General features: G+C 41.8%; 2 protein-coding genes and 1 long non-coding RNA gene across 4 annotated transcripts; 2 read left to right on the plus strand and 1 right to left on the minus strand.

The window, feature by feature from the left end:
• The first annotated feature begins 679 nt into the window (after window positions 1-679).
• tubb4bl (tubulin, beta 4B class IVb-like) lies at window positions 680-3,542 on the plus strand. Its single transcript, XM_056407178.1, has 4 exons — window positions 680-828; window positions 1,781-1,889; window positions 2,012-2,122; window positions 2,216-3,542. Exons 1-4 carry the CDS (start codon window positions 772-774, stop codon window positions 3,271-3,273), a joined length of 1,335 nt encoding a protein of 444 aa, XP_056263153.1. The 5' UTR covers window positions 680-771; the 3' UTR covers window positions 3,274-3,542.
• A 653-nt stretch (window positions 3,543-4,195) lies between these two features.
• On the plus strand, window positions 4,196-5,702 carry LOC130189201 (uncharacterized). The gene is made up of 2 exons (XR_008830726.1): window positions 4,196-4,458; window positions 5,029-5,702. It is a non-coding gene; the product is annotated as an uncharacterized LOC130189201 (long non-coding RNA).
• Window positions 5,703-6,676: 974 nt separating this feature from the next.
• crb3a (crumbs homolog 3a) lies at window positions 6,677-12,308 on the minus strand. Of its 2 annotated transcripts, XM_056407927.1 has the most exons (6): window positions 12,221-12,308; window positions 12,028-12,133; window positions 11,727-11,803; window positions 11,208-11,416; window positions 7,719-7,765; window positions 6,677-7,624 (listed from the first exon to the last, which is right to left on the minus strand). In XM_056407927.1, exons 4-6 carry the CDS (start codon window positions 11,377-11,379, stop codon window positions 7,415-7,417), a joined length of 429 nt encoding a protein of 142 aa, XP_056263902.1. In that variant the 5' UTR covers window positions 11,380-11,416; window positions 11,727-11,803; window positions 12,028-12,133; window positions 12,221-12,308; the 3' UTR covers window positions 6,677-7,414. The 2 variants fall into 2 exon arrangements, with proteins under 2 accessions (XP_056263902.1, XP_056263901.1); XM_056407926.1 differs by lacking the exon at window positions 12,221-12,308 and having other exon boundaries at window positions 11,932-12,200.
• Window positions 12,309-12,988: the final 680 nt, after the last annotated feature.

The following is a 12,988-nucleotide window of genomic DNA, read 5'->3' on the forward strand; positions in this document are numbered from 1 at the left end:
CATCAGTAAGGCGGAGGTCAAGAGTATTATCTGGGAAAACGTCAACCAAATGTGGCAAAATAGGTGGGACAGAGAGGAAAAAGGGAGACATTTGTATCTTATTCACAGGAGTGTTACGGCAACCAGGGTGGGAAGTTGGAACAGGAGAGAGGAAACGGTGCTGACAAGGCTACGGTTGGGCCATGCTGCACTCAACATGACACTGAAAATGATAGGGAAACACCAGACAGGGCTGTGTGAAGGATGTGGAGAAGAGGAGTCGGTGGAGCATGTGGTGGTTAATTGTAAGGCGCATGAAACTCATAGAGAGGTGATGAGGAAGAAACTGGGGGAATTGGGGGTGCGTGAGTGTACACTGAAGGGAATACTGAGCATGGGGGGGAGAGCACAGATTAGAGTACTGTTCATGTTCTTAAAGGACACAGGGGTTTATTATAGGGTATAATTGAAATATAGGGATGAGGGTTAAAAAAATAAATATATATATATATATATATATATAATTTTATTTATTTTTGGGGGGGGGGTTGTTTGTTTTGTTGGTTTTGGTTTTGTTGGTTTTGGGGGTAAGGCGTCAACTGACGGAATAGTACTCCAGAGGGTGGCGGTAATGCACCAATTATATGGTTGCCAACCGCCGTTAAAAGAAGAAGAAGAAGAAGAGGCGGTGCCAACCAGTCCCAGACAATCGACTGCAGGAACAGTCATCCTGTGAATATCTGCTGCTCGGCGTGCCATCAACTCGACGATCCTCGTATCTATTTATCCAAAATGCGCGAAATTGTTCATTTGCAAGCCGGTCAGTGCGGAAACCAGATCGGAGCTAAGGTATTCTTTTGATTTCCTTTTCCCTGTTTGGTTTGTCATTCTCGCGAGACTTGTGCAGACGAGAATCTCCTCCAAGAATTCTCCAGAACAAACTCAATACTGCGACATTTCTTGATTTAATGTTGTGCAAAGAGTAAAACAATATGTATTCTCCGCAGGACTCAAGGTCCGTGCATGCTTTTGATTTGCGTTGATTTGAAAAGCAGACAAACCAATTCGCAAATTAAAAATAGTATAAATAAATAATTGAATGCAAAATTGTGTGTTGGGCGTGTTCCACTTTTTATTTTTTTATTATTTTAAATTTATTTAACCAGCAAATGCCTCATTGAGATTAAAAATCTCCTTTACAAGAGTGTCCTGGCCAAGATAGCAGCACGTCACACGACGATTGCAGAAAACAATTACATGAAGGATTGACTGTAGTAGTCGTGTAACCGTAGTCGTAATGTAATCTTAGGAGCAGCCTCGACCCCACCTCCTTTATTACATTACATTACATGTCATTTAGCCGACGCTTTTATCCAAAGCGATTTACAATAAGTGCATTTCAACCTAGAGTATAAACTAAGAACAACAAGAATACCTATAATTATTTTCATGCCAGTAAAACGAACGATTTCACACGATTTCATGCTGTTTTGTTAATTTTCCATTTGTATAATTACATAGTAGATTTAAGATTGTTATATAGAACAGTGTGTTTTTAAAACATCGACAATATGCTCTCAGATGATCGCCATCTGTTTGATTACTCCAGAGACGGTCAGCATCTTGGACTAAAAGACTGCTCATCCGATCTGCATTCAATTCGAGAATTATTAGCTCAATGTGCCATTTCAGAGAACCTGGGAACTGCCTAATTTAATTATATTCAATTATTTTTACAATAAAAAAAAAATCTTGGCCTATATTATCGTCTATCTCTCCCTCCTCTCCTTCCACGCCTCAGTTCTGGGAGGTGATCAGTGATGAGCATGGCATTGATCCCACTGGTTCCTACGTTGGAGACAGCCATCTGCAACTAGACAGAATCAGCGTCTATTACAATGAGGCCTCAGGTAATCCGCTGAAATACACAACACTGAACAATCTCTATAACCAGCTCTGCTTCCATGAAAAATGATTTACATTGACCGCATCGTGCTCAACATGCTTGACATGATATTCGGCCTGATTTCAGGTGGAAAGTATGTGCCCCGAGCCATCCTGGTGGACCTGGAGCCGGGTACGATGGATTCAGTCAGGTCCGGTCCCTTCGGACAGCTCTTCAGACCTGACAACTTTGTCTTTGGTAAGCTATGTGAACACGTACCTGTTCTCACATCCATAAAAATATCTTATTTGTGTTTCCTACATCAATGAACTGTGATACTGTTAACTACAGGTCAGAGTGGAGCTGGAAACAACTGGGCCAAGGGCCACTACACAGAGGGGGCCGAGCTGGTGGACTCCGTCATGGATGTCGTGAGGAAAGAGGCTGAGGGCTGCGACTGCCTCCAGGGCTTCCAGCTCACTCACTCCCTGGGTGGCGGTACTGGCTCCGGCATGGGCACTCTGCTCATCAGCAAGATCCGCGAGGAGTACCCCGACCGCATCATGAACACCTTCAGCGTGGTGCCGTCTCCCAAGGTGTCCGACACTGTGGTGGAGCCCTACAACGCCACTCTCTCTGTCCACCAGCTGGTGGAGAACACAGATGAGACCTACTGCATTGACAACGAGGCTCTCTATGATATCTGCTTCCGCACTCTGAAGCTCACCACCCCGACATACGGAGATCTTAATCATTTGGTGTCCGCCACCATGAGCGGGGTGACCACATGTCTGCGTTTCCCTGGCCAGCTCAACGCCGACCTCCGTAAACTAGCAGTCAACATGGTGCCCTTCCCCCGCCTGCACTTCTTCATGCCGGGCTTTGCCCCTCTCACCAGCAGGGGCAGCCAGCAGTACCGCGCCCTGTCTGTGCCCGAGCTCACCCAGCAGATGTTCGACGCCAAGAACATGATGGCTGCCTGTGACCCACGTCACGGCCGCTACCTCACCGTGGCAGCCGTGTTCAGGGGCCGCATGTCCATGAAGGAGGTCGATGAGCAGATGTTGAACGTGCAGAACAAGAACAGCAGCTACTTCGTCGAATGGATCCCGAACAACGTGAAGACCGCCGTCTGTGACATCCCGCCCCGTGGTCTCAAAATGTCCGCCACTTTTATCGGCAACAGCACGGCCATCCAGGAGCTGTTCAAGCGCATCGGTGAGCAGTTCACCGCCATGTTCCGCCGTAAGGCCTTCCTCCACTGGTACACCGGTGAGGGCATGGATGAGATGGAGTTCACCGAGGCGGAAAGCAACATGAATGACCTGGTGTCCGAGTACCAGCAGTACCAGGATGCCACCACTGAGGAGGGAGAGTTTGAGGAAGAGGGAGAGGAGGAAGTGGCCTAAACCTCAGCCTGCCCAGCTGCCAGGCCTAATTTAATCCGTCCGCCAACTCCATCATGAATATTAAAAAGTTTGCCGAAAAAATATCACCATTTAGTTCGTTGTTGCTCTATTGTTAGACAATGTGTACTGGAGCTATTTCAGTTTTTGTATGTTGTGAATGCACTGCATTATTGGCATCCCTCCATCTGTCCTGTCACTGCCTTGTGGAAGTGATTTTAATTGTGGAGCCTTGAGATTGGAGGGTGAATAAAATCGGATTAAAAGGCCAATTTTTACTGCCTCTGAGTTTTTATTGATTCACATGTGTGATCTGACACTACCACAGGCCTTACTGCAATCCAAGTACGTCTCAACCTGAGATCCACGCCCCCTTGGAGGGTTACAACATGATTTATAGGGTGTGTCATGTTTTGGTTTTTCAGATGATGAAAACAATTTGTATAGTCTGAGAGAAGCCACGGGTCTAATCTTGTATGGAGCTGTAGCCGTCTTCAGTCAGACCAGAATTCTAAGTCTTCAATTTCAACATCTATTTATATAAATGTGAGGTCAAATTTAAGGAAAAAGCAATTTATTAACTTGCTAATGACACAATGACTACAAATGAATATAGATTTTGATAGGTTTCTTTTTTTTAATCAAAAGAATAACCGTGAAGAGTTTTCTCCAGTTTCCAACGATCTAAAAGTATGTGAACCTAACATATTAGCCTGTCTCCATTACATTATATAGACACTGGCTGTGTCTACTACCGCGCACTTGAGCACTTCGAGCACTGACTTTCAGTGTTCGAAGTGCGCCACTGAAAAAACCAGCAGAATTCAGTGCACTGAAAGTACCCGGATGGTGCACTGCAAACGGGCAAAAAATGTAGTGTAAAACGATGGACACTACTCGGGCTGTGTCTACTACCGCGCACTTGAGCACTTCGAGCACTGACTTTCAGTGCTCGAAGTGCGCCACACTGACAAAACCAGCAAAATGCAGTGCACTGAAAGTACCCGGATGGTGCACTGCAAACGGGCCAAAAATGTAGTGTAAAACGATGGACACTACTCGCACTAAGCGGCCGCCATCTTGGCGACGTAGCGGAAGAGGAGGAGCCCTTTCGCCAGCTTTTCATTTTATTTCTAAAACAATGGCGGACAGCACAAGCGGTAGACCACGAAGCTACAGACCGTAAATGTAAGTATCAGCGGTTATTACACATTGTACTGGTATTACAATGTACTACTAACATGCCATTCTCAGATTAGTGAGCATACCTAGGTAGCATTAGATGCCATTGGATCTGCATGGCAGTTATGATAAACTAGCTGGGTAATCCACCACCCGGCCAGTCCGACGAAGGTGCACTTTTATCGGACACTTTCTGCTTGACGAGCGGGGGCAGGTCGGCTCCAGGCGCTTGCTCCAGCGGCAAGTCCGACGACAGATAGCTATGTCAGTCATCGGACAGTGTTAAACAACGGCTGTTCTGTTAACCAATCGAAATAGCAATTTTAATAATGGATTAACAATGGATATGCTCAGTTTAATAACGGGTTAACATGACACCGCGAACGTTTACCAACACGCCGCCCGATAATTAATACCGTTACGATAGCTATCTAAACTTGTCCTTCTTGAAATAATTGTAGCTTTCAATCATCGTTGTGTGTTGTTTTTTTAATGTCGTGTATGTATTAATTTAAATGTAATCGTGGTCTGGGACAGAGCACTGAATGGCTATCCTATTTCTGTTTCCTGCCCCAGAGACGTTTCCTGGAGGTGCTGCTGGTCCTCTGCTGCCCTCCCGACATCTGCATCAGACTCCAATGACCTCTGGCACCTCACATCCACCTCCAGGGCCTTTAAGAAGATGGACCGCCATCGCGTCTTAAGTATCCCGAAGGACCTCTCCACAACACACCTCGCCTTTGACAGGCAGCAGTTGTAGCTTGGAGGTGGTTGCGGACAGGCTGCCTGAAGGGGGTCATGAGGCAGATGGGTTGGGACAGGCAGGGGGAGCCACCATCCCCAAGGATACAGTATCCTGGTGGAGGGGATGACTGCTCATAGAAGATGGGGCTGTTATTCAGGACCCTGGCATCATGCACTGAGCCCGGGGCCTGTCGAAGGCCCTGGCCACCACCCGATAGGAGGTGGCGCTGGCAAGCCAAAAATAAAAACTAGACAGGAGATCTCGGGGCCCCAACCGTGGTCAGTCAGTGCCCAGCACAGCCATGAGGGCGTTGAATGACTGGTGAGCCTGAAGTCCACCCTCATGTCACTGTGGCCATCACAATACAACGCCAGCAGTGGCATTGCAACATTGATACGGCAGCGCCGCCTGGGACTGGGTGGCTGCTGTAGAGTGTGGGGAGGGGAGGGGAAGGGAAGATTATATTAATATGTAAGTCATTTTATCAATAAAATGTTGTCATTGAGGTTTTGTAGTCTTTTATTGCGTTTTCTGATTTATATTAGAATTGATGCATGTTTGTAACAATAATTAATATGCCTGTGTGTTCAATTGCTAATTGATTCCTGTATCAGGGTAAACGTCACTACAACAGAGATGTGTATAAAAGTACAGTCAGTCAAAGTAGGCCTATTACTGTGTGAATTCACCCAGATGATGCCTATCATTTCAGTGGATAATTCTTAAAACTAATTGGAATCTAGGGACAAACATGTACAGATTTGTCATGTTTTATTTCCATATGGTGTGTATGTGGATTGCAAAGAAGAAGGTTACTTCTGACAAAGATAATTGAGAATTTAGCATACCTAGCGAGGAGAATTTAATTGCAACTACTACATGAAGCTATGCTGTGAAGGTAAGGCAAAATCACAATTAAATTTACATATACCATCTCGACTTCAGCCAGAAGGCGGAGGCTCCTGCCGCGATTGTGGAGGTATTGCAGTTTCCACATGGGGTGGAGAAAGGTAAACAAGGGACAACAAGAGGGCAAGAAGTGCATTCATGTCAGTTTAAGGCTTAGGGTATCGCAAGCAGATTTGCATATGTCACTCCCGGCTTAATTTCGCGGGTGCCGTGAACAGATTTGCGTCCGTCACTTCCGCCAAGTGGTTAACGGTTAAGTGTTCCATTTGAGACAGCACTTCATCAGCGACGCAGTGCAATGCAGTGCACTGAATTGCAGTGTACTTCGTTAAGTGCGCGGTAGTAGACACAGCCAAATTCTTCCAAAAAGTCTAACAATGGCCTCAGTGTTGCAGGACTGAGTACCAGGACTCCGTATCTGCTCAGCGGTTTAATCAGCCAAAGACTGACGAGAACTTCATACTCATACTTGCTTGTAAACATTCATTTAGTAGCTTTGTGCATTTTTAAGAAAACTTTCAATTATAAAAGGTCCTCCAGAGATGGTTTTGTGAAGTTTCATTATTCAACTATTATTTCAAACATTTATTTTACACAAGCATAAATAAACATGTAACATTGAAAAACATCTGCTTGATCACATGTCATGTTATGCAGTGCTGCTGAAAGATGCTGAAACAATGTAACTTTAAAGTAGTTAGAGTACTTGAAGTGTAAACAATTGCTCAGTATAACCTTCTTTTTAACATACATCTGTCTTTATAAAAATCAATAGTTTGTGTACTGTAATATGTTTAATTGCACTCATCATTAGGCTAAGAAACATATGTTGATTTAAGATACAATGGACTCGGTAGCAAAAACAACAATTAAGTTTGAGGTAAAAGATTGGTATTGATTTCGCCAGTGACAGTATTTTATAATAGACTGAATCAAATCAAGTATTTGTACATGTTAAGTGGCATCTGAAACAAGATAAACATATCTAAACTAATATTATTAGTGGTGATAAAATACTGAAGCATCATTGGTGCAGAGGAAATGTTCAAAACGTCCTTGAAATGTTCAATTGTTCTTAAAATGGGCTCAATCCAGACATCCAGATGCATTGTTCTCATAGTGCCATGCAGGAACTATTCAGTGCATGTTGAAATAAAAGCTCAAATCTGTTCTCTTTTAAACCTTTTGGAGATGTGTCTATCAATGACCAGCTCAAGGCAGTTAGCCTCTTCACATGGGAGCGATGCTATGCAAACGCTTGCAGCTTTTATCTGTATAAAATTCTCTAGAAATATAAAGCACAACGTCTCAAATGAGTCTTTCCTCCTTTGGTAACTTTAGAGCATCTGGTGCCGCCATGCCGCATGCACCAGACTGTTCCTCCGCACTGGGTCTATACGTCCCTTCAGTCTGTCTCCTCTTTTTCACCACGCAGAGGAGCCAGCCGAGCACAGCCAACACGATGGCCAGGACACCCAGCGTCACCGTGGGGGCCACGATAGCTGCGATGTTGGGTGCCTGCAAGTGGAAAGTTACGGGTCAGTCTGGTGAAATACAAAAAGGAGCATTTTCTGATGTCATTTAGTGGTCATGATGAAGGTGATTTACTCACAGCAGTGTTATTAGAACGGGTGTCACTTGCTAGCGTAGTATAATTCCCTGTGAAAAGAGCAGAACCATCTGAACAATGAAGTAACAATGCAAACTCTTTAGTCTAAACATAATGGAGTATGGTTTCCCCCAACTGCTGGTAACTGGTTATGGAGGACTTAAAATGACTTAAGTATAAATAAATAAATAAATGAATGCATGAATAAATACAAGAATAAATAAATAAATGCTTAAATAAATGTATAAATGAATAAATAAATGCTTAAATAAACGTATAAATAAATAAATAAATGTATAAATAAATAAATAAATGTATAAATAAATAAATAAATACAGGAATGAATAAATATAAGTTATAAATCAACAAGACATCATTAAATAAATATATTTCTGCATTTCTGTATTTCTTCATTTATTTATTTCTCTATTTATGTGTCCACACGTATTTCTTCATTTATTTATGTGTGACATTTACGTGTCCGTATATTCAAATGAGCTGGGCGGTCCGAACCTCTGTCTAAAGCATGATTGGTCACAGGAGTGTGATGCACCTGGTGTGTTGTGCTCTACTATTTCTGCCTGGCACATGACGTTGAAGTTGACTCGCTCAGCTCACCGTTAGCAGAAGTTAGCCTCGACAGCTTTTTGACTTCAGCCGTTTATCAATTCCAAGAACACTGAGTACAGACTCGTGTTCTTTTGGAGTCTGGTCTTTGGAGTCTGGTTTTGGGAGTCCAGACTCTCGAGGACGCAGGACGGTCTTTCTGGTCTTGTGACGTCACCACATCAACTGTTCTTGCGCATGAATTTACTCAAATTATTCACTGTAAAATAATTTACAGTGGAGTAGAATGTGTTGCGGTGTTCACTGTTGTTTGGCGTAGGCTACGAATACACGATAATAAATATACAACGTCTCGTAGCTTTCCTGACCCAGGGTCGCTACAATATGAAGTTATGAATCTTAACCCTCAGTCAAATTGACGTAACGTTATCTTTTAGTAAATAATAAACTCGCTGTGCTCTTTAGATCCTCAAAAACCTAATTATATCTCATGTTTAGCCGCTACGGAGACGTCAGAGCCAGCGGAGCATTTCAAAAAGTCCTGCCGAGATCAGGCTTCTCTCGGCGGCCACACAGCGCGCTGAGCGCCCGGAGCTCAGAGGTCCCGCGAGCAGGACCTCAAATCTCCGTCGCATATCCTTATTAGACTGAATCTCGATAAACCGACCACAGATTTGATGCTTAAACAACTAACTTCTCGGCTGAAAACATCCTTAAATTACATTCCGTGACTCAACAGTAGTATTTAGAATGTACAGACAAGAATGCATAATAAACGCTGTTCGTCTACAGATCCAAGTGCTAGGGATCGATTGCTTCTGTCTTGCTCCCTGACTTGACCAATCCTGTTCAACAATGAGGTTCGGACCGCCCAGCTCATTTGAATATACGGACACATAAATGTCACACATAAATAAATGAAGAAATACGTGTGGACACATAAATAGAGATATAAATAAATGAAGAAATACAGAAATATAGAAATACATTTATTTAATGATGTCCTGTTGAGTTATAACTTATATATATTAATTGCTGTATTTATTTCTGTATTTATACATTTATTCTTGTATTTATTTATTTATTTATACATTTATTTAAGCATTTATTCATTTATTCTTGTATTTATTCATGCATTTATTTATTTATTTATTTATACTTAAGTCATTTTGAGTCCTCCATAACTGGTAACCTATTAACTAAATGGTAAATAATAATCTAGGATTTATCTGACCAGTTGTTTTAATTGAAGAGCGCATGTAAAGCTTAGTTTTTTTAGGAACCAGGGCCATCTAACTCTCTGCAAATAAGCATACAGGACTGTCTCAGAAAATTAGAATATTGTGAAAAAGTTCTTTATTTTCTGTAATGCAATTAATAAAACAAAAATGTCATGCATTCTGGATTCATTACAAATCAACTGAAATATTGCAAGCCTTTTATTCTTTAATATTGCTGATTATGGCTTACAGCTTAAGAAAACTCAAATATCCTATCTCTAAATATTAGAATATCATGAAAAAGTATACTAGTAGGGTATTAAACAAATCACTTGAATTGTCTAATTAACTCGAAACACCTGCAAGGGTTTCCTGAGCCTTGACAAACACTCAGCTGTTATAAATCTTTTTTTTTTACTTGGTCTGAGGAAATATTAAAATTTTATGAGATAGGATTTTAGAGTTTTCTTAAGCTGTAAGCCATAATCAGCAATATTATAAGAATAAAAGGCTTGCAATATTTCAGTTGATTTGTAATGAATCCAGAATGCATGACATTTTTGTTTTTTTAATTGCATTACAGAAAATAAAGAACTTTATCACAATATTCTAATTTTCTGAGACAGTCCTGTATATCTTTCAAAATGTTACACTTTTCCCTTCAGCACACTTGAATACAGTCGCTGAATAAAACAATCCACACACAGATGAATGAAGGCACACAATGTGTTCATGGTAGTGAGGTTTTACTGTAACTACTGATCATAAGACTAAAATGACCCCAAAAAAGAGTGGGACTGACTTTCACAGTTGACAAACTAACAGGAGGCAGTGTGATTCATTCATATCAAAGTTTAAACTATTTGTATGTAATGGAAACATTCTTTCACACAAGCAGAAAAAAAAGAGGAACCAAGGGCAAAACCGAAGTTGCTATTTGCCTTGCGCACACTTTGAGTTCAACAAACACACAACGCTACACACCAGATGTATCGTAAGTCTGTTGCCGTCCATTTTATCCTTGACCAGCCATGTGATCACGCAGTGACATCACGAAACTAAATAGTAACTACTTGACCAGGAGAAGGAATGAAGAGGAGGAGGGGGAGGAGAAGCTCAGGCATGCAGTGTGCTGCAGCTACACAGTCAGCTGAGTCAAACTACACGTTTCTTTAACATATGGACTACAAAATTTACTTTCGTCTTGTTTAGTTTTTTAAATTCTTTTGAGCATTACAAAGGCTCCGAAAATAATTGTATTAAGAAGGTTGTGTGTTTGACCTGATGAGTCAATCATTCACCAGGGCAAATAATAAACTTTGCAAGGACACAAGTCCAACTCGATAAGAAGCAGCATGGGTTTCAGGAAGGAGCCGCCATGCTCAAAAGAGAAAGTTGAATGGAGTGTTGAATTGGATTCTCTTGAATGTTTAATCATTGATAAGATAAAACCTGATGTAAATATACTCGTCTCAATGTGTCATTTTTTAAAGTCAGTTTTTGTCAAACGTTCTTCCAACAGGATGCAAGCCTGTGCATGTTTCAGATTAGCTCTGGAATGTCCCCTATCTTTTTGTTGTTTTATTTATAATTGCAAGATATAATGGTGTGTGTGTGTGTGTGTGTGCGTGCGTGTGTTGTAGGTGTGGTAAGATGTCTTATTTGTGTGCTTGTGTTGAGGATGAAGGGATGGTTACTGACTCACCCCACACAGGATTACTGCTCAGTACCAGCAGTAAAACACTCCTGACCAAAACTCCAGGCATGACCAGCACATCCAGACACGCTGCCATCTCTACCCGTGACCAGCAGGGCAAAGTGAGGGCAGACTCTGGCTTTGGGGCATCAGCTCGGGTACATTTCATTGGGTCCAACATTCACTGCGTGGAGTTATTACCCATGCATATTGAACAGCTGAAGACACATTAATGTAAAGTCATAAATGTAAAGCCAAGTGTGCTTTATTTATTTAACCCACTGAATCCTTATTCCCACGTTGAGTCAGGGCCACCATTCAGCCACTGAGTCACACATTCAGCCTGATGTTGAATCACCATTAAACCTGCTCAGACCACAGGAACATCATAAGCTAATAATAGCATATTGAAACACTTTAGTGTGCAACACCTTTTCATCTGCAGCAGTATTATTGTGATTATAACTTATACTAAAACATACAATATGCTATTTGGTACATTTCCCCCAAGCGGTGTTAGAGGCATACCATAGTGTAGGTTGTTTTCAGGTGATCGAAGCAACACGGGAAACATCGAGCAGGTGGATTCCTCGCTTCCGCCTCACCTTGTCAAAAATGAAACGGCAACAGATGGTTTAGTCCAATGAAAAAGCCAGGTAACGTCTCCACACACACGCCGTGCTTCTGAAAAAGCTCGGATCCAATACGTATCTACATCATCGACTGCACCTACTCGTTGGTGTTTTATGTAAAGCAGTTGGTTTCTTCTTCTTTTCGTCTACTCTTCAAATCGCCATTGGTCACATGGTTGAGTTTCGTGTTACATTACCTGAGCGCAGTTATATCCACCTGCAGCAGCAGAGCGGACAGACACTCCTTTGTATAAAGTCAAAGAAAAACCCAGTTCAGCCCACTGAAGCAGAGCAGTCCTCCTGCTGACACAAAAAAAACACCTCCTCAAAATATATATATTATCTCAAAGATCACTTTAATTACATCTGTGGCACTTTATGCCTATTTACCTCCTGATAGATTACTTGTTTAAAACTGAACTTGGTTTCCCTCTAAAAGGAGTCTAAAGGGCAGCTTGCCCGCACTTGCACCAACCTGCTGGAGTACAATGTTACAGGTCTTACCTAGCAACCTGCTGGTGGTGGAGGAGGTGGTGGTATGAAACAGCGCCTCCATCAGGTTTCATGTTACCCGACATGAGAAAGGGTGTCGACATTCTTGAGATATTTTAGGGATGAATTCGGCGGCCAGCTGGTCCAGTGGGCTTTAATCCTCACCTAATCTCCCTTTCTCAGCCTCAGAGGGGCAAAGAACATGAAGGCTGCTTCAGGCCTAATCTGTGGCGGTCAGATAGTTTTCATTCGGACAGTGTGTGAGAGTAGTGAGGCTTTCTTGAAAAGCAGAGAAAGATGTCTTCTTTATCACAGTAGTCTGAGGAGATCCCATGCCATTTTTTGTGTGTGTTTTTTTCTACGATCAAATACATTGTTTTAGCAATATAATATGTGTGAATGTTTTTTTCTGTGTGATTTATAGTTATGTGTTATGTCACAGTGTCAAGCAGACAACTACATAACCCTAAAAAGCGATGGTGTAACTAATGGATAAGAAATAGGGTAGTGATGATAATTAATTGTATATGTTATCCAGTAATATGATCATATGTAATTAATATTAATTATAACATAGATTTATTGAAAATTAAGATAATTGTCTTTACTATTTAAAAAAAGCTATGTACAAGTTGTAGACCTATGTCTTGTTATTTATTTTTACTT

The sequence above is a fragment of the Pseudoliparis swirei genome, chromosome 23 (genome assembly GCF_029220125.1).
Source record: "Pseudoliparis swirei isolate HS2019 ecotype Mariana Trench chromosome 23, NWPU_hadal_v1, whole genome shotgun sequence".
In the NCBI taxonomy this organism is placed as follows: Eukaryota; Metazoa; Chordata; class Actinopteri; order Perciformes; family Liparidae; genus Pseudoliparis; species Pseudoliparis swirei.

What these genes read in the sequence shown, in the direction of transcription:
- tubb4bl (XM_056407178.1), top strand. Translation starts at nt 772, where the DNA reads ATGCGCGAAATTGTTCATTTGCAAGCCGGTCAGTGCGGAAACCAGATC. An exon ending in GAAACCAGATCGGAGCTAAG is followed by an intron (nt 829 to 1,780) that starts GTATTCTTTTGA and finishes TCCACGCCTCAG; the next exon opens with TTCTGGGAGGTGATCAGTGA. An exon ending in ACCTGACAACTTTGTCTTTG is followed by an intron (nt 2,123 to 2,215) that starts GTAAGCTATGTG and finishes TGTTAACTACAG; the next exon opens with GTCAGAGTGGAGCTGGAAAC.
- crb3a (XM_056407927.1), bottom strand. Translation starts at nt 11,379, where the DNA reads ATGTTGGACCCAATGAAATGTACCCGAGCTGATGCCCCAAAGCCAGAG. An exon ending in GAGCAGTAATCCTGTGTGGG is followed by an intron (nt 7,766 to 11,207) that starts GTGAGTCAGTAA and finishes CTCTTTTCACAG; the next exon opens with GGAATTATACTACGCTAGCA. An exon ending in CCCGTTCTAATAACACTGCT is followed by an intron (nt 7,625 to 7,718) that starts GTGAGTAAATCA and finishes TTCCACTTGCAG; the next exon opens with GCACCCAACATCGCAGCTAT.